General features: G+C 37.6%; 1 protein-coding gene and 1 non-coding gene across 2 annotated transcripts in view; both read right to left on the bottom strand.

Moving 5' to 3' along the window:
* The window catches only part of C2CD6 (C2 calcium dependent domain containing 6), a 126,392-nt gene extending 104,842 nt beyond the window's left edge, over positions 1-21,550 (bottom strand). Inside the window, exons 1-5 of the mRNA XM_070360505.1 lie at positions 21,188-21,550; positions 8,009-8,095; positions 7,389-7,440; positions 5,910-6,055; positions 1,142-1,264 (exon numbers count right to left, since the gene is read on the bottom strand). Of these exons, the coding sequence (XP_070216606.1) occupies positions 1,142-1,264; positions 5,910-6,055; positions 7,389-7,440; positions 8,009-8,095; positions 21,188-21,550 (771 nt within the window). The remainder of the gene's footprint in view (positions 1-1,141; positions 1,265-5,909; positions 6,056-7,388; positions 7,441-8,008; positions 8,096-21,187) is intronic.
* On the bottom strand, positions 16,041-16,113 carry TRNAG-CCC (transfer RNA glycine (anticodon CCC)). The gene has a single exon. It is a non-coding gene; the product is annotated as a tRNA-Gly (tRNA).
* Positions 21,551-22,030: the final 480 nt, after the last annotated feature.

Genomic DNA, 22,030 nt, shown 5'->3' with positions numbered 1-22,030 from the left:
ATTTACAATGGCTAGAACATGGAAGCAACCTAGATGTCCATCCACAGATGAATAGATAAAGAAGTTGGGGTACATATACATAATGGAATATTAAAAAGAAACACTTTTGCATTAGTTCCTAATAAGGTGGATGAACCTAGAACCTATTATACAGAGTGAAGTAAATCAGAAAGAGAAAAATAAGTGTTGTATTCTAATGCATATATATGGAATCTAGAAAAATGGGACTGAAGAACTTACTTACAGAGCAGGAATGGAGAAACAAACATAGAGAATAGACTTACGGGGAGAGGGGAGGAGAGGGTGAGATGTATGAAAAGAGTAACATGGAAACTTGCATTACCATATGTAAAATAGATAGCCACAGGAATTTGCTGTATGGCTCAGGAAACTCAAACAGGGGCTCTGTATCAACCTAGAGGGATGGGATGGGCAGGGAGATGGGAGAGAGGTTCAAGAGGAAGGGGATGTATGTATACCTATGGCTGATTCATGTTGAGGTTTGACAGAAAACAAAAAAATTCTGTAAAGTAATTATCCTTCAGTAAAAAATAAATAAATTAGGAAAAAAAAGAACTGAACTGAAACTGGAACTGACAGTTAAGAGAGTTTGTGGTCTGAGTCTTGTTTTGAGACATGTAAGAAAACAAAATAAAACAAACAAAAAGCATGCTTAGTCTTTTAGGTTGTATCATTACCCTTAGGGGCTTCCCTGGTGGCTCAGATGGTAAAGAATTTGCCTGCAATGCCTGAGACCCAGGTTTGATCCCTGGGTGGGGAAGATCCCCTGGAGAAAGAAATGGCTACCCATTCCAGTATTTTTGCCTGGAGAATCCCCAAGGACATAAGAGACTGGCAGGCTACAGTCCATGGGGTCACAAAGAGTTGGACACAACTGAACAACCTGCACTTACAGGAAATTTCCTGCCCTCCAGGAAATAAAATTAAAAAAACATTATGCTGTTACAAACTAACTTTTTTTTTTTTGAGCCAGAGGGAAATATTGTTTACTGCACACGAATTTACTAAGTACCTAAGACAGAAAATAAGCAAAAGAAGTTCATTAAGTACAGATAAATCTTGAAAACAAACACCAACTGGACAATGTGATACCGAGGTGAAAAAATGATTTGATACATACCTGAATTACTTCATAAAGATGTACCTGAACACTCCCTAACAAGAGAAGGTACTTTTTTGTATTGTCATGTTGCATTAGTTCTAAGCGAATATTATTCTTCTCATCATCTTGACGTCTGGGAACCTTAACACAAAATACATATGAAAAGAAACAATAAATTTTCAGTCTTAATTTCAGACATAATTTCTGAATAAAAACACCCATAAAATATATTTTTTGAAGCATCCATTTTTTGAAACACCCATTTCAAGTACCATGGACAGAGGAGACTGGTGACTTACAGAGCCATGGGGTTGCAAAGAGTTGGACACAACTGAGTGACTGAGCACACGTATTGTTAACTATAGTCACCATCCTATTCATTAGATCCCAAGGATTTACTCATCTTATAACTGGAAGTTTGCACCTTTTGATTACTTTCATTCATTTTGCTCACCCCCAAACCCCACCTCTAGCAACCATCAATCAGTTCTCTATGAGTTCATTTCCCGTTTTTTTTTCTGGCTGTGCTACATAGCTTGTAAGATCTTAGTTCCCTGATCAGAGATTGAATCCACACCCTGGGCAGTGAAAGCACAGGGTTCTAACCACTGGACCATCATGGAATTTCCTCATTTTTTTGGACTGCACATATAAATGATCACACAGTGCTTGTCTTTCCCTGACTTATTTCACTTAGCATAATGCTCTCAAAATGCATCCATGTTGCTACAAACAGCAGGGCATATTTACGTATTTATTTTGGCTGGGTCTTCACTGCTGCGTGAGGGCATTCTCTAGTTGAGGACAGTGTGGGTTACTCTCTAGTTGTAGTGTGAGGGCTTCTTGCTGCGGTGGCTTCTCTGCAGAGCATGGGCTCTAGGTGTGCGGGCTCCAACGGTTGTGGTACATGGGCTCAGTTGCTACATGAGCATGTAGGATCTTCTCAGACCAGGGATCAAACCCATGTTTGATCCTGCACTGGCAGGTGTATTTTTAACCACTGGACCCCCAGGAAGTCTCAGATGTGCAATATATAAAGTACAGGTGTACAACATAGTGATTCATAGTTTTTAAAGGCTGTACTCCACTTATAGTTCTATAAAATATCTGCTATCTTCTCCATGTGTAAAATATATCCATGTAGCTTACTTTATACCTAATAGTTGGTACCTCTTAATTTTCCATCCCTGTTTTGCTCCTCCTCCTTCCATCTCCCCACAGGTAGCCATTATTTTTGTCTTCTGTATATCTGTGAATCTTCGTTTTTCTTATATTCACTAATCTGTTGTATATTTTAGATGCCACATATAAGTGATATAATACAGAATTTGTCTCTCTTTCTGACTTATTTCACTTGGCATAATGCCCTCCAAGTCCATCCATTTTGCTGCAAACGGTAAAATTTCATTCTTTTTATGGCTGAGTAGTATTCTGTTGTGTATACATGTATGTATTATACCTTCTTTTTCCATTTATCTTTTGATGGACACTTAGGTTGCATCCATATCTTGGCACTATAAATAATTCTACTATAAACACTGAGGTCATTTAGATACAATCTATTGACTGCTTATTGTGGAAGAAAAATATTAGCTGTCAGTAGCCTCATCCCACAACTTTCACATTTCTTTTCCCATTAGTCCTCCAATATATTTCATACATTTTTGTTGGACTAATACTTAGTGGTTTTATTATGTATATGTAACTATTTTTAGGATTTAATAATACACTTACAATGATTATGTTTCTAGTCCTGTATAATTTTTTTAATTTCCCTGGAATTAATGTCTTGCTTTTTTGTTCACATTTCTTTGTTTGCTTGTCCAATTTTCTATGTTAATATTACTAGATAATTCCAAAACTTTCCATTAGAGTTCCACTAAAACTCTCTTCTTATACTAATCAAACTAATACCTCCTATTAAAATAAACATAGGAAAATTATTTTGATTATCTAATGAAAATAAGCACCCTATTAATTTATATTTTTTCCAGTATTATTTGCAGGTTTTATTTAAACGAACATATATCTACAAAATTCCTGAAAACTTGGCAAAAAAGCATAGGAAAATTATTTGCAAAGTAAAAGAAATAATATGGATTGCATTTAGGAAAATAATGCTTTTTTAAACACGTTTAAATAAGTATTTTCAATACTCAACATTTAGGCAAAATGAAGTTTGAAATATATATACACACACACACACACATATGTACACAAACACACACACACACATATATACATATATATGACACAGAGAAAATATTTTAGGATTTCACTAAAATTCAACAGATGTAATAAAACTATCAGGAAACAGTTGGACTAATCAAGGAATCCTGAAGCTAAATGAAATAGTATCTCTCATTTTAAAGACAACTCTGAGATACATTTAGGATTCTAGGAAGTTTAACTGTAAACAGAAGTAAACTCAGCAGAGCAAGCCCTGGTGTGAGAGACGGTATAATGAAGTCGGTTGAAGCCAGACTGACTGTATTCTCAGCTCCACCAATTACTAGTTCTATGACCTTAAGAAATTTCTTTAAACCTTACAGTACCTATTTCTTTATCTGCAAAACAAAGAGTATATATAAGACAATAAGAATATATATAAGAGTATAGCAAAGGGTTGTTATAAAGACTAAATAAGCTAATCTGTACAAAAGGAATGAGAGAGTCTATATAAGAAGAAAGCAGAGAGGTAAAGGAAAAGGAGATGAAAAAAAAGGTGTGCTATGGCCTGAACATTTGGGTCCTCTCAAAAGTCATGTTGTAGCCTAAATCTCCAATGCAATGGTATTTGTTCATGGGGTGTTTGGGAGGTAACTAGGTCATGAGAATTGGAGCCCTTGTAAATTCTGATTAGTGTCCTTCTAAGGAGCCAGACACCCTGGAATGTGAAGTCAAGTGGGCCTTAGAAAGCATCACTACGAACAAAGCTAGTGGAGGTGATGGAATCCCAGTTGAGCTATTTCAAATCCTGAAGGATGATGCTGTGAAAGTGCTGCACTCAATATGCCAGCAAATTTGGAAAACTCAGCAGTGGCCACAGGACTGGAAAAGGTCAGTTTTCATTCCAATCCCAAAGAAAGGCAATGCCAAAGAATGTTCAAACTACCATACAATTGCACTCATCTCACACACTAGTAAAGTAATGCTCAAAATTCTCCAAGCCAGGCTTAAACAATACGTGAACCGTGAACATCCAGATGTTCAAGCTGGATTTAGAAAAAGCAGAGGAACCAGAGATCAAATTGCCAACATCCACTGGATCATGGAAAAAGCAAGAGAGTTCCAGAAAAACATCTAATTCTGATTTATTGACTATGCCAAAGCCTTTGACTGTGTGGATCACAATAAACTGTGGAAAATTCTGAAAGAGATGGGAATACCAGACCACCTGACCTGCCTCTTGAGAAACCTATATGCAGGTCAGGAAGCAACAGTTAGAACTGGACATGGAACAACAGAATGGTTCCAAATAGGAAAAGGAGTACGTCAAACCTGTATATTGTCACCCTGCTTATTTAACTTATATGCCGAGTACATCATGAGAAATGCTGGGCTGGAGGAAGCACAAGCTGGAATCAAGATTGCCAGGAGAAATATCAATAACCTCAGATATGCAGATGACACCACCCTTATGGCAGAAAGTGAAGAGGAACTAAAAAGCCTCTTGCTGAAAGTGAAAATGGACAGTGAAAAAGTTGGCTTAAAGCTCAACATTCAGAAAACGAAGATCATGGCATCTGGTCCCATCACTTCATGCAAAATAGATGGGGAAACAGTGTCAGACTTTATTTTTTGGGGTTCCAAAATCAGTGCAGATGGTGACTGCAGCCATGAAATTAAAAGACGCTTACTCCTTGGAAGAAAAGTTATGACCAACCTAGATAGCATATTCAAAAGCAGAGACATTACTTTGCCAACAAAGGTCCATCTAGTCAAGGCTATGGTTTTTCCAGTGGTCATGTATGGATGTGAGAGTTGGACTGTGAAGAAAGCTGAGTGCCAAAGAATTGATGCTTTTGAACTGTGGTGTTGGAGAAGACGCTTGAGAGTCCCTTGGACTGCAAGGAGATCTAACCAGTCCATCCTAAAGGAGATCAGTCCTGCGTGTTCATTGGAAGGACTGATGCTAAAGCTGAAACTCCAATACTTTGGCCACCTCATGCAAAGAGTTGACTCATTGGAAAAGACCCTGATGCTGGGAGGGATTGGGGTCAGGAGGAGAAGGGGACGACAGAGGATGAGATGGCTGGATGGCATCACCGACTCGAAGGACATGAGTTTGGGTAAACTCCAGGAGTTGGTGATGGACAGGGAGGCCTGGCGTGCTGCGATCATGGGGTCGCAAAGAGTTGGACATGACTGAGCAACTGAACTGAACTGAAGGAACTTCCTACCTTCCAGAAAAGCAAGAAATAAAGGTCTGTTTTTTAAGCCATCCAGTCTGTGGTAATTTGCTATAATAGCCCACCCTGACTAAGACAGGTGGAAGAGGGCAGATGGGAGGGGAAGAGTGAGACAGAGAAGAATGCATGCATGTGTGATAACACTGAGAATCACCACCAACAAGCTCTCAGAGAACACCACAATTATATATTTTACAGTAAGCTGCAAACACATCAATATAGCCCATAACATAGAAATAAATACTGTAAAATACCAAATAAAAGAACACTGCTTTTGTTTTTTTCCTATCCCCTGAGGAAAAAACACATTAGTGTAGAATATTTCAAATTATAAAGAATACATTATTTTTTCTTGAAAAGAAATTTAACATTACCTGTACAGAAAAATACTTCACTTCATCAAATGTAATCATAATGTCCTTTTCAGTGTTTTGGGACAGCAAGCTACAAGTTTTTGTACATTTCACCACATTGTTAATAGAGATGCGAATGAACAAATTACTGTAATGCTGGGAAATGACTGAAAATACATATTTAGGAAGCAAATTTTACTGTAATTGACAGTAACACATTGTAAAATTAACCCATTAAACAATTCAGGCCAAAACCTAAGACTCAATAAAATAAAGAAAGAAGTTACAGAGCATATTAAACAGTAAAGAAAGCATTTTAAAATAGTACTTTTGCCCACTGGTGGTAGGCACAATCAGGAAAAGACGGTTGATTCTTCATTAGATAACTTATGTTTTTATCCTCACATTTTCATTATAATTATTCTGAAAACTTTCCTATATATTATTTTTAAGGTAACCAAACATTCACAACACATACTTGAAAACTTTTTCTAATAATTATGTGGAAATTCAAAAAAATATAATAATTCAGAATAATTTATTTTTAATTTTATTCTAATTTTAATTTCAATATATTTTAATTTAATTTTATCTTGTAATTCACTTTAATTCACTTTACTATCTACTTCACATATACTATATTGGTCAGTGTTTTTATCTTTCATAGCACTCCATGAATTAAAACAATTTTGTTTTTATGATTTATCTTTAAAACTCTGTTATATAGAATTCTCTTCAATAATTCACTTTATATAAAAAAGAACCATCAAGGCTTCATAATGAGGCTGGTTTTATGCTATAATAATCCAATAATAAGCATTCAACTTACTTAAAGTCACCGAGAAAAATAAATTCTTTAAACAATGTTTAAGAGATGCATAGAAATAAACTAGTACTATCATCCAAGAAGATAAATATTTTTTCTTAAACTTACATGATAATTGAGGTGGATTACAGATAGTTCAAAATCTTTTGTCACTCCCCGCCTCAAAAAGTCAACTTAATATTTTCCTCTGCTCTTGAATCTGGCCTAGTCCTGTGACTATTTTAACATGCAATGGACATGACCATGGCTGAGATTAGGACAAGGTGAGAGAGGCACTACCCAGGGTACAAAGTTAAGTGGACACCAGAGACTTTAGTAATCAAGATAGTATTTTAATATTTTAAAATCAAAATTAATGATGAAAGACAAGACCCTGGGACTACATGGGTAGAAAGGTCCAGCCTCTCAGCTAAGTCCAGTCCTTCAGGCATTCTCATTAAGGCACCAGACACTTAAATGAGTTCTTTTGGACATACCAGCCCTTTTGAACTACAGCCCCAGCTGTGAAAATGTGAAGCAGAAGAACCACTTAGTGAATGCACAGATAATGATTGGTAGTAAAATGGTAAATGTTTTAAGCTACTGAGTCTTTGAGTGTTTTGTAAGGCAGCAATATATAACTGAAACAGTGACATACGATCATAGTATGATCGTTAAATCGAAAGAAAGGATACTCTTAGGCGTAAAATGTTTGCAGTTTCTTATATGAATGGCCAGGCAGCCGACCTATAACAATCAAAATAAAAACACAGAGAATGTATTTTTTAAAGTTAATTTTTCTTTCATTTTACTATCACCAAACTGTATTTTTTAAAGTTTCACTTTGTTAGTTTTTCTCATTAGAAATTTTTTATTAGCAATATCTAGTCACAGATATAAAACAGAAATACAGAAGAAAAATAGGCAAGATTTGTTCAAAGTAAACCTAAAATAAACAAGAATTAAAAGCCAAAAATGGTTCATTTATTAACTTCAATACAGCTGTCACTCTCTGAATCATTTTCATTTTACATTAGGTGAGGACATTTTACATTAGGTGAGATGTTATATTAAAACATAACATCTTGGGAATCCCTAGTATAGATAACAGTTTTTCTGCGAATCAGAATGTTTTCTGTAATTTCAGTGATTATTAGAATGCTTATCTGACTCATAAAAATGAAAAATTCATGAATATGGTTATCAGAGACAGCCATTTTCTATTCATGTTTTTGATACCATGTAATAAACATTAAACTGTCTTCATATGAAATAAATAATTTATATGGGTTTATTGAGACTTAGTCATACATACCACATCCCCAAATGGCACCAAACTCGGTGCCTCATGTGTTACTTCTGGTGCTTTATTTTCAGACCCTTTAAGAGTTTTTCTCAGCATCTACAATGTAAATAAGTTGAGACTTTAGAAGGCAAAGAAGAATATAATTAGATAAAATATCACTTCAATTCAACAAGTATTTTATGAGTGTCTAGTATCAGATACTATATATTTTAGTATTATATATTCTATGACTTGAAAACTCATCTCTACCCCAAGCTTATTAAGTTAGCAGAGAAACAAAATGTGTACATTTAAATGTAAAATCATTAATGGAATTGTGAGACAGGAGAGAAGTACATAATAGCATGAACAGTGAGTTCTCCTTGCTAACAAAAAATGATCATCTCAATCTAATGTGGACTAGATCCTGTATCTCACAAACAGCAGTAATCCTGGTGCAAATTATTCCAGTATTCCTTCAGTTATCAGCCACTGCAGGGACTGCAATTACATCCTTTGGAATAATAGGTACCCTGGAAAGGACTAATAAATAGATGGCTTTTGGTTTTTGGTTGTGTGATTTCATCCAGAATAATTCAATCAATTGGTATCTGTGGGTTGATATTTAACTTTGTTTTTATTTTATTTTTTTAATTAAATTTATTTATTTTAATTAGAGGCTAATTACTTTACAATATTGTATTGGTTTTGCCATACATCAACATGAATCCACCACGGGTGTACACATGTTCCCAATCCTGAACCCCCTTCCCACCTCCCTCCCCATACCATCCCTCTGGGTCATCCCAGTGCATCAGCCCCAAGCTTCCTGTATCCTGCATCAAACCTGGACTGGCGATTCGTTTCTTATATGATATTATACATGTTTCAATGACATTCTCCCAAATCATCCCCCCAGCCCCCCGAGTCCAAAAGACTGTTCTATACATCTGTGTCTCTTCTGCTCCGGTCACTACACATAATGGTTAGCATTTAAAAATTATAAAACATTTTAATACAGATTTTTAAAGTAAAGAGCAAGGGATGGGAAGGGGAATGAGAGGAAAGGTGAGGGGAATAGTGAACAAATGGTCTATTAAATCTAACCTGAAAAGGAGAATTATATTTATTCTCAACCAGTGCTGAACTTGAATCAACATGATCTTATCTATAAGGAAAAATTTCCCAAAAGCTTTGTTGTTATGTGTCTTTTAAGAATCACTTGTTTAATTCATATAATATGCATAAATCCTTAGTTATGTTGAAAATTTCATTTTAAAGGACAAAACAAATACTTGAGGTGTACTGAAAACATTTTTTTAATATATATCTTGGATCATTTTGTTATTGTTGCATCTGTGGTTTAATGTGCTTTTTATATATGATTAATTCACAAGTTAAGCTAACTGAATGACACTGTATTGTTACAAAAATATCAATCTGTGTACAGTCTATGTGTATTTAATATGGAACACCATACTTTCTAATGTTTTAATGATCTTCTTATGGAAGTCTACTTTGAAAATGCATCTTAATGACTACAAAATAATTAGGAAAAACTTCTTTAGAATACTAATACTCAATTTAGCCTTAACAATTTGGCATTTTACTTAACAATCCTCACTTTATTATCTTTTTTACTTTTCCTTCCTCATATGAGCAGAGCTCTCTTCAATGGCAGCAGCATGAGCAAAACAACTCTTTGCCAAAATTCTATTTAGAACCTTGAACAAAACTTCTAAAGACTAGTCTCATAAAGCCTCTGACACCACATAGAATTTCTCCTGAACCTGTGGAGAATTTTAATTCCAGTTAATTCCACTTGCCTTTTTTCTCCGCTGCCTTCGGCCCCACCTTGAACAGAAGTCCCTCCTGGCACTTCTATTTAAAAGCCTCTACGTTCACTTACATCGCTCTGCACTTTGTCTCCAACGGCCTTTCTGGACCACTCTCCCCTATTCCACAGTTTTCCTTGAAAACCCACCAGCCTACATACAGGTTTACCTTCTCCTAGCATTCTCCCCCTCCTAGTGCTAATGGCAACATCACTATCCTTACATCAATTAACATTCACTGGTGTACTGGAGTGGAGAAAGCAATGGCACCCCACTCCAGTACTCTTGCCTGGAAAATCCCATGGATGGAGGAGCCCAGTAGGCTGCAGTTCATGGGGTCACTAAGAGTCAGACACGACTGAGCGACTTCACTCTCACTTTTCACTTTCCTGCACTGGAGAAGGCAATGACAACCCACTACAGTGTTCTTGCCTGGAGAATCCCAGGGACAGGGGAGCCTGGTGGCCTGCAGTCTATAGGGTCGCACAGAGTCGGATACGACTGAAGCGACTTAGCAGTAGCAGTGTACTGGCAGGATTATATGCCTGGCATTGTGTTGATTTCAGCTTGAAATGTTCCTACCCTTGAGAAGTTCAGCCCAGTGTTGAAGACAAGTTAAAAAACAATGACAGTTTCACTATAAGAAAACAAATGCTGAGAAGGAGTTTATCTTTACACATTCTCTGCACATATCTTATACATGGAAAAACAATAATTTATTCGATTGGTCAGATACTGTCATTCATTGTACAAGCTACAGGTGCATGGAATTCTTAAAAACAGTTTGGGTACTGAGTTTGCTAGTTAAGTAGGTCAATCAATTACATTACCTTGAGTAGAATATCTAGTCTACTTTGCAAATAGATAAACATTGATCACAAGAAATTTCATGGCAAAGCCCTTTTAAAAAGTTAGTAAACATAAAGATGCATCATACACTTTGGTTTTACAAAAAGAAATGTTTCAACTTGCTAAACTTTTCTTCGATGGCTGTCAGTAGTACACAAACTAGCAAATATTTTAAAATATATACTTCTTAATCTGTCCTTTCAGAGTAAGGTGGTGACATTTTAATGAGTAAGAAAATAACTATCTTTTTGAAATAAACTCACGTTAAGATGAGAACATTTTAAAAACTACTGGAAATATTTCCTTCTAATGTTACTTTATGTGTATGCAAATGTGTTATGAGCACACTTGAAAATTTAGAAACACTTTTGTTTAAAAAATTCACAAATGAAGAGTTTCAGCAGGTTGTGTGCTGTGTGCTGTGCTTAGTCACTCTATCGTGTCTGACTCTTTGCGACCCCATGGACTTCTCTGTTCATGAGGATTCTCCAGATCTTTACCAGCTGAGCTACCAGGGAAGCCCACCAGCAGCTTAAGAGACCACTTTTCCTTTTAAACGTAAAAAAATGAAAGCCCTCCCCAGAGTTTACCAGAACTAATTAATCAGAAAAGTAACATTTTATGCAAAACATGTGAGCTAAAAACTTTGAATAACATGACAGAAATGAAAAATGAGTACTGTGATTTAACAGGCTCAACGAAAAAGCATTGCTTCCAATTGGAATTTCGAATATTTAAAGGTATCTTTTCTAAATATAACAGCATTAAAAACCTAATACTGAAATACATTTGCCTTAAACCAGACCTTCAAACCACTACATCACTAAGTATTAAATCATGTTTTTCAAAAATAGTGATATTTATTGAGTTCTGTACCAGTAATAAACAAAATGAATTAAAAATCAGTTTTAGAAATATTGCTTATTTATAATTTTTAATTTTTGTATATTGTAGAATCTATAAAGTAAATTGCATTACATTTTATAAAGTATAAATAAATATTAAAAACATTGGTTAAAGATATTCACATATTTTTACTGATAATATTGTGCAGTCAAAGAAATTTGGAGAATATTGCTAAGAAGTCACATTTAGATGCCTATGTCTCTCTTTCCAAATCTGTCTTTCTGGAGGTTTGAAGCTGCCAGTTCCCACGTGTATGCCCATCTCGGCACAGTCTGCTCAGAATGAACACCTTCTCCATCTGATAGGCCCACTGCCTTCAATATGATATGGAGGTAAGAATTCCATAATAGTTTTCAACTGTGACTCATCACCAGAATTCTTAGCATAACAATAGATAAATGCACCAAATAAACTCATTAGAGAGTCTGGAAACAAACATTTATGCAAACTTCACTTGTGACAAAGATGGAACTAAAGAATAGTGAGGTAAAAAACACTCTCAAATGAGTAAGTAGAAATTGCCATACAGAAGAAAGAGAGAGAAAGAAGAAAAAGCAGAAAGAGAGAGAGAAGGGAAAGAAGAGAAAAGAATGAAGAGCAAAAGGGAAAAAAAGAGAAAAAAAGAACAGAAAACCTGACACATACCTCACAGTGCACACACAGAATCAGTTACAGTGAATTGCAGATCTCAATGTGAAAGGAAAAACAATTAAAAGATGATACAGAAGAAGATTTTCATGACGTTTTCATGATATAAACAATTAGAAGATGATATAGGTAGATTTCTAAAACAGAACACAGAGCAATAACCACAAAGAAAAAGTCTGAAACAGTAAACCACATTAAATTTAATAACTTTTGTTTATTAATGACACCGTTAGGAAAGTGAAGGGGCTTCCCAGGTGGCGCAGTGGTAAAGAATCCACCTCTCAATGTAGCAGTTGCAGGAAGCACGGATTCCAGTCCCTGGAGGAGGAAATGGCAACCCACTCCAGTATTCAGTTCAGTTCAGTTCAGTCGCTCAGTCGTGTCCGACTCTTTGCAACCCCATGAATCGCAGCACGCCAGGCCCCCCTGTCCATCACCAACTCCCAGAGTTCACTCAGACTCATCTCCATCGAGTCAGCGATGCCATCCAGCCATCTCATCCTCTGTCGTCCCCTTCTCCTCCTGACCCCAATCCCTCCCAGCATCACAGTCTTTTCCAATAAGTCAACTCTTCGCATGAGGTGGCCAAAGTACTGGAGTTGCAGCTTTAGCATCATTCCTTCCAAAGAAATCCCAGAGCTGATCTCCTTCAGAATGGACTGGTTGGATCTCCTTGCAGTCCAAGGGACTCTCAAGAGTCTTCTCCAACACCACAGTTCAAAAGCATCAATTCTTTAGTGCTCAGCTTTCTTCACAGTCCAACTCTCACATCCATACATGACCACTGGAAAAACCATAGCCTTGACTAGACGGACCTTTGTTGGCAAAGTAATGTCTCTGCTTTTCAATATGCTCTCTAGGTTGGTCATAACTTTTCTTCCAAGGAGTAAGCGTCTTTTAATTTCATGGCTGCAGTCACCATCTGCACTGATTTTGGAGCCCCAAAAAAATAAAGTCTGACACTGTTTCCCCATCTATTTCCCATGAAGTGATGGGACCAGATGCCATGATCTTCCTTTTCTGAATGTTGAGTTTTAAGCCAACTTTTTCACTCTCCTCTTTCACTTTCATCAAGAGGCTCTTTAGTTCCTCTTTGCTTTCTGCCATAAGGGTGGTATCATCTGCATATCTGAGGTTATTGTTATTTCTCCCGGCAATCTTGATTACAGCTTGTGCTTCTTCCAGCCCAGCGTTTCTCATGATGTACTCTGCATAGAAGTACAGGGTGACAATATACAGCCTTGACGTACTCCTTTTCCTATTTGGAACCATTCTGTTGTTCCATGTCCAGTTCTAACTGTTGCTTCCTGACCTGCATACAAATTTCTCAAGAGGCAGGTTAGGTGGTCTGGTATTCCCATCTCTTTCATAATTTTCCACAGTTTATTGTAATCCACACAGTCAAAGGCTTTGGCATAGTCAATAAAGCAGAAATAGATGTTACTGTCAGCAAAATCCCATGGACAGAGGAGCCTGCCGAGCTGCAGTCCATGGGGTCACAAAGAGTCAGACACCACCGAGAACACACATACACACACACACACACACACATACGCAGAGGAAAGTGAAAAGATAAGACACTGACTGGAAGATTTTTGCAACATGTTTAGTATAACTGACAAAGGGCCTATAACTAGAATGTATACACAAAAGTATACAAACTAGTAAGAAAAAGACAATCCAACAGAAAAATGGAGAACAAGCACTTCACAAAATAGTTTATAAGATCACTCATAATCATTTGGAAGGGAACTCACCCTCATTAGTCATCAGGGAAATGAAAGCTAACACCAGAAAGAGATACCACTACATTTCCCTGAGATGCCTAACCATTAAGAGACGGGCACTATGAAATGGAAGGATGGAGATTATCTAGAACTCTAACACACTGCCAGTGGGAATATAAATTGGTATATTCTCTTTGAAAACCATTTGGTATTTGGTTGAATATATACATAATAATGACCCAGAAATTCCATTCTTAGATATATCCTCAACACAATGTAAAAACATGTGTATCAAAAGACATATACAAGAACAGTTACAGCTGTATTATTCACCATAGCCAAAAAATAGAAACAACCCAAATATTCGTTAACAATGGAATGGATAAATATAATGTGTTATGTTCATACAATGGAACATTACAAAGCAAGGAAAATTAATAACTACACATACACACAGCGTGAATGAATCTTACAAACAAAATATTGAACAAAACCCCCCGAAATACATATCTTTAACTGCACATAGGACATTCTGTAAGATGTACCATATACTAGCCCATAAAACCAGTTTCAATAAAATTTGGCAAAATTGAAATCAAACAAAGAATGTTCTCCTACTTCAACAGAATAAATTATAAGAACACAAGGAAATTTGGGAAATACACAAATCCTGGAAATTAAAAACATTTGTAAATAAACTCTGGGCCAAAGAAGAAAAAAAGTCAGAATACATTATGAGCTGAATAAAAATGAAAACACAACACAAAACTCATGAAGTGCACCTAAAGCAGTGCTCAGCTGAAAATCAGCATTAAACATACTTAGAAAAATAAGAGCAAGCTCAACTCAAAGTAAGCAAGAGGAAGAAAATAAAGGTTAGAATAGAAATTATTAAGATTTAAAAAAATCAATGAAACTAAAGGTAGGTTCTTGAAAAGATCACCAAAACTGCCAAACCTTTAGCTATACTGATGAAGATAAAAGACAGAGGTTACAAATTACCAAAACCAAAAAAGAAAGGGGTATACCACTGATCTTACAAAATTAAAAGGGTTATAAAGAAATAGCATTGTATTAGTTCTTGTAGCTGCTATACAAATTGCTACAAACTTGGTGACCTAAAACAACAAAAATTTGTTTTTTCACAGTTGTGTAGACCAGAAGTCTAGTATCAGTCTCCCTTGGCCAAAATTTTAAGGAAAAATCCAGTCTTATGCCTTATAGCTTCTGACAACAGGGCAGCATTCCTTAGCTTGTGGTCACATCACTACAACCTCTACCTCTGGTCACATTACCTTCTCTTCTGAGTGTGTCCAAATATCCCTCTATCTCTCTCTTATAAGGACATTTGTGATTATACATAGGGCCCATCAGATAATCCAGGATAATGGCCTCCATCACAAATCCTAAACTTCACTGCATCAGCAAAAGTTTATTGACATATAAGGTAACTACTTACAACCTCAAATAATTTTATGTTAACCAATTAGAAATTTAGATGAAATGGAAAAATGTCTATCAAGGCGCATATTATCAAAATTGAATAAGAATATCTGGAAAGACTTACAACAACTAAAGAAATTAAATTACTAATTGAAGCTCTTCCTACCAAACCAAACAAAAACAACTTAGGCCCAAACTGTTTCACTGGTGAATTCTATCAAATACTTACAATCCTTAACAAACTCAAGGAAAAAGAAAAAAAGAAGAGGAAAGTACACATCCCACGTTATTCTATGAGGTCAGTATTATATTAATACCAAAGCCAGACAGGCATCACAAGATGAAAAAACAATAAATCATTATTCCTTACAAACACAGAGGCAAAAATCTTCCACAAGATGTTAGTAAATTAAATCCAACAACATATTAAAAAGAACCATACACCATGACAAAGTGGGATTTTTTTCATCTGAAACATCAATGTAATAAAATTAATATAATAAGTCATATTAGTATGTCCAATAAAGGACAAAATGACATAATTTAGCTAGATGCAGAAAATGTATTTGACAAAATCAAGATATATTCTTTTTAAAAAAATATTTACTTATTTATTTGGCTGCACTTGATCTCAGTTGTAGCACGTAGGACTAGTTCCCCAACCAGGGATTGAACCTGGGCCCCCTGCATTGGGAGTGCAGAGTCTCAACCACTGGACCACCAGGGAAGTTCTAAAATGTATTCTAAATAAAAACTCTGAACAGACGAGGAACAGAAGGGAAATTCTCCAACATCACACTCAATGGTGAAAGACTGAATGTTTTCCACTTTAAGATTGGTAAGGCAATAATGTTCAGTCTATTTTTAATCAACATCGTACTACAGGTTCTATTCACGGCAATCAGACAAGAAAAAGAAAGAAAAAGTATCCACATTTGAGAGAAAGAACTAAAACTATCTTTATTTGCGGGTGACACCGTTCCGTATACAGAAATTCCTAAAAAATCCACCAAAAAAACAAGAGGAAGAGAGAAACTACTGGAATTAACAACTGAGTTCAGCAAGGTCTTAGGCTATATGAACAAAATATAAAAATCAACTGCATTTCTATATACTAGCAATGAAAAATCTGGAAATAAAAAGAAAACAATTACATTAGAAATAGCATCAAAATAATAAAATACTTAGTAAAATTAAAAGAAGAAATGTAAGACTAGTACACTGAAAACTATAAAACATTCCTGAGTGAAATTAAAGATCTAAATGAATGGAAAACTTCCATGTTTATGACTGGAAAGATTCAATATTGTTAAAAAATCGATTCTCAAACTGATCTATGACTGTGTGTGTGCTCAGTTGTGTCCGACTCTTTGAGACCCTATGGACTATAGCCTGTCAGGCTCCTCTGTCCATGGAATGTTCCAAGCAAGACTATTAGAGTGGGTTGCCACTTCCTTCTCCAGAGGATCTTCCCAATCCAGGGATTGAACCCATGTCTCCTGCATTGGCAGGCAGGCTCTTTACCACTGAGCTGCTAGGAAGCCCAAATTGATCTACAGAGCCAACAAAATATACAAACCACTAGCTAGCTTAATCAATATACAAGGATAAGACACAAATAAGAAATAAGATCTTTGAAAAACCATAAAAGACTACTTTGCAGACCTCCAAATGTATTTTAAAACCTAAATATAATGTATATCTCCTGCTGCTGCTGCTAAGTCGCTTTAGTCATGTCCCACTCTGTTCGACCCCATAGACGGCAGCCCACCAGGCTCCCGCGTCCCTGAGATTCTCCAGGCAAGAACACTAGAGCGGGTTGCCATTTCCTTCTCTAATGCATGAAAGTGAAAAGTGAGAGTGAAGTCGCTGAGTTATGTCTGACTCTTAGCGACCCCATGGGCTGGAGCCCACCAGGCTCCTCTGTCCATGGGCTTTTCCAGGCAAGAGTAACGGAGTGGGTTGCCATCGCCTTCTCCGTATAATCCCCTAAGGAAATACAATTCAACAAAATTGATGCTGTTAATGGTAAACAGTTTGAACAGACCACTTTCTATTTAAAAAGAGAGAGAGAGAGAGCTAGCAATGAGCTATCACCAATGAAAAGCACCGGGCCCAGATGATTTCACAGGGAATTCTACCAAATTAAAAAATTAAGTATCCCATAGCACCATTAACAAAAACTTTCCTATTCTTTTTACAAAGCAAGCATAGCATTGATACCTAAACCCATAAAGGAAATTACAGATGAATGCGAAGGTACTTCAGTTCAGTTCAGTTCAGTCACTCAGTCGTGTCCGACTCTTTGCGACCCCATGAATCGCAGCCAGGCCTCTTTGTCCATCACCAACTCCCAGAGTTCACCCAAACTCATGTCCATCGAGTCAGTGATGCCATCCAGCCATCTCATCCTCTGTCGTCCCCTTCTCCTCCTGCCCCAAATCTCTCCAGCATCAGGGTCTTTTCCAATGAGTCAACTCTTCGAATGAGGTGGCCAAAGTACTGGAGTTTCAGCTTCAGCATCAGTCCTTCCAATGAACACCCAGGACTGATCTCCTTTAGGATGGACTGGTTGGATCTCCTTGCAGTCCAAGAGACTCTCAAGCGTCTTCTCCAACACCACAGTTCAAAAGCATCAATTCTTCGGTGCTCAGCTTTCTTCACAGTCCAGCTCTTGCATCCATACATGACCACTGGAAAAACCATAGCCTTGACTAGACAGACCTTTGTTGGCAAAGTAATGTCTCTGCTTTTCAATATGCTATCTAGGTTGGTCATAATTTTCTTTCCAAGGAGTAAGCGTCTTTTAATTTCATGGCTGCAATCACCATCCACACTGATTTTGGAGCCCAAAAAAATAGTCTGACACTGTTTCCACTGTTTCCCCATCTAGTTCCCATGAAGTGAAGGGACCAGATGCCATGATCTTCGTTTTCTGAATGTTGAGCTTTAAGCCAACTTTTTCACTCTCCTCTTTCACTTTCATCAAGAGGCTTTTTGTGTCCAACTCTATGCGACCCCACTGACTGTAGCCCACCAGACTCCTCTGTTCATGCGATTCTCCAGGCAAGAATACTGGATTGGGTTGCCATTTCCTTCTCCAATAAATGAATATAACAAAAATATTGATACAAAGATACTAAATAATAAAAACAATCTAATACCGCAAAGAAAATAATATGCAATAATCAAGTGAGATTAATTCTAGGAATGTAATAAGTTGGTTCAATAATAGGAAACTCACTAATAATGAATCTCTCCTTAGGATATAAGGAGAAAAATTATGCAATTATTTCCATATATATTTATTAATAAATGGCCTCTGATAAAATTCAACAACTTTTCCTGTTAAAACACTCACAAAAATAGCAATTAAGCCAGTACTTGAAGTTTGAACCTTCAAATATTTCATTTGGTGGAGAAATAGTGGAAACATTTACTAAGATCAGGAACAAGGCAAGGTTGTCTACTGTCTCTACTATGACTCAACATGTTACTAACTGGTAGCATTAGTCCAAGCAGTTAGGCAAGAAAAATCAAATAGAGGCAAGATCATCTTCAAATATATCTAAACCCTAGAGAATTAATACTACTACTAACTCAATTATTTAAAAAAATTCAATAAGGAAGCAGGACATGAAATTAACATACAGACATCTATAGCCTTAATATAGACAAATAATTGAAGTATATAAAGCAGAAGAAGCCCCACCTGAGGAATAATCTTAACAAGAAGTGTGCAAAACTCTTAAGAGGAAAACTTTAAAACACTTCTGAAAGACACAAAAGTAGAGTTGAATAATGAAAAACATCTCTGGATAGGACAGACCAACATCATAAAGATGTCAGTTCTACTTAATTTACAAATGTAATGTAATCTTTAGTTTTTTAAAAGCCTTTTATTATGAGATAAACAAGTTAACAAAGTTTTTATAAAGAGTGAGAATAATCAGGAAGTTACAGGAAAAGAAAACTACAAAAAGGAAGGGGTCCAGCCCTACCAGACTTCAAAACATACTTTAAGTCTTTAAATAAAAGAGTATGGTCTTAACTACCTTTCCCAAGGTAGAGTCATGAAATATATGGAAATGCCTACTAAATATGATTGACCTTGGGAAATGCTGCATTTCATATTCCCTTCTTGAATATTCACAAGGCATTCAGCATGTTAAAGATTCCTGCAACAAAGGATTTATCTTTTCTTAAAAAAATTGTAAGGTCTTGGCACTTGAATTGATAAACACCAATGGAATAGAATAGAAGTCCAGAAAAAAAAACATATATGGAAGCTTAAATCTTATGCATAAACGAGGCATCTCAAAACTCTAGGGCAAAGACAGACTTTTTTTTTTTAAAGAAATGGTGTTGGGACATTTATTTGGGAAAAGAATAAATTAAATCCAGACTGCATACCACACATTACAAATAAATTAGGAATCTAAATATAAAAATTATATACAAGAACTAGAAGGCAAATTCAATTCGTGTACTGTTTGTTTCCTAATAGAACAATATCTTTATGTACATGAATTGTTTCCTGATAAATACTGTACTATTTTTTAAAAATTTAAGAACAACAAAGAATGAAAAATTTCCTAATAACACTCTAACAGACTTTGAAAATGTGAGTTTCAGTTTGATTCCCCTTTTCCATTTCCTCTAAGTTTTGGCAGTACCACCGCTGCTGCTGCTGCTAAGTCGCTTCAGTTGTGTCCGACTCTGTGCAACCCCATAGACGGCAGCCCACCAGGTTCCCCTGTCCCTGGGATTCTCCAGGCAAGAACACTGGAGTGGGTTGCCATTTCCTTCTCCAATGCATGAAAGTGAAGTCCCTGAGTCGCGTTCGACTCTTAGCGACCCCATGGACTGCAGCCTACCAGGCCCCTCCGTCCATGGGATTTTCCAGGCAAGGATACTGGAGTGGGTTGCCATCGCCTTCTCTAAATGGAAATTAAACTCAAGTTTCACACACTTCAGATACAAATTTACCTAATTAAAAACAGGACACCAACGCCATGTATAAGAACCTCAGGCATTGAAAAGAGAGCTAACTGATGTTTCTGGAGTTGAGCCCTTTAGACAAATGAATTCCCAGTGATGCTTATGATGATGTTAGCAGCTAACATCTATTAACGCTTTACTTCGCACTGCATTAAATATTTTATATTATTACCTCTTTTAGTTCTTCAGACAACCCTTCAGGGTAGGCAGTAATTAAACGGGGCTCTGACAAGTTAAATAACTGTCAGTGTGCCCCACAAGAAAACTCTTCCTCAGGTGTTCAGTTCAGTTCAGCCGCTCAGTCATGTCCGACTCTTTGCGACCCCATGAACTGCAGTACACCAGGCCTCCCTGTCCATCACCAACTCCCAGAGTCCACCCAAACCCATGTCCATTGTGTCAGTGGTGCCATCTAACCATCTCATCCTCTGTGGTCCCCTTCTCCTCCTGCCCTCAATCTTTCCCAGCATCAGCGTCTTTTCAAATGAGTCAGCTCTCCGCATCAGGTGGCCAAAGTATTGGAGTTTCAGCTTCAACATCAGCCCCTCCAATGAACACCCAGGACTGATCTCCTTTAGGACGGACTGGTTGGATCTCTTTGCACTCCAAGGGACTCTCAAGAGTCTTCTCCAACACCACAGTTCAAAAGTATCAATTCTTCTGCGCTCAGCTTTCTTTGTACTACCACTCTCCAAACGAGGGCTGTTTTCCCTCCCTCAACTGGCACACTGACCCCTTGGTCCTGCCTGACCCTCTATGGGGTCAGGGAACAGACTCCACCCACCAGACCCCCCACTTACATTCAGCAGCCGGTACCCAGGACCCTCCTTGGACTCGACTTTGGACAGATTAGAGGGCTTGTCCCGCCCCTGGACGTTCCAGGCTGTAGAAGAGAATTCCGACCCCCTCGCTTGCATGTTTTCCAAGTTGGTTTGGGAAATTCTCTGAAATAACGGTGCTGTGTACAGGGAATGGACCCGCCTGTTGTGATTATCTTCTGCGTTGGAAACCTTCTCCACGTCTTGGGGCGGCTCCATCCCTCCATCCTCGGCTGGGCAGGTCTGCGCACTAACCGACTGCCTGCTACTGCGCAGGCGCAGCCCTCTCCCCCACCTTTCCCGCGCTTTTCCTGTGCACGCACCCACACCACGTGACCTGCGCATTCAGGCCGGCCTCTGCCCCAGGCTGGAACAGGGGCTGTGCTACTTTCAACTGCAAGCCCTTGCTTAGGCCGTTTCAGCCTCCCTTTGAAGGAAGTCTGAGCTTGCTGGCTGACAGGAAAGCTCCTCAGCACGGTGATTGAATTTAGTTCGTTTCCTGCCTGCCCTTTTAGTTCAGTTCAGTTCAGTTCAGTCGCTCAGTCGTGTCTGATTCCGCGACCCCAGAATCGCAGCACGCCAGGCCTCCCTGTCCATCACCAACTCCAGGAGTTCACTCAGACTCACGTCCATCGAGTCAGTGATGCCATCCAGCCATCTTATCCTCTGTCGTCCCCTTCTCCTCCTGCCCCCAATCCCTCCCAGCATCACAGTCTTTTCCAATGAGTCAACTCTTCGAATGAGGTGGGCAAAGTACTGGAGTTTCAGCTTCAGCATCATTCCCTCCAAAGAAATCCCAGGGCTGATCTCCTTCAGAATGGACTG

This window comes from Bos mutus, chromosome 2, assembly GCF_027580195.1.
Source record: "Bos mutus isolate GX-2022 chromosome 2, NWIPB_WYAK_1.1, whole genome shotgun sequence".
NCBI lineage: Eukaryota > Metazoa > Chordata > Mammalia > Artiodactyla > Bovidae > Bos > Bos mutus.
Note: the sequence above shows the minus strand (reverse complement) of the source record. Positions and strands in the feature narration are given on the sequence as shown.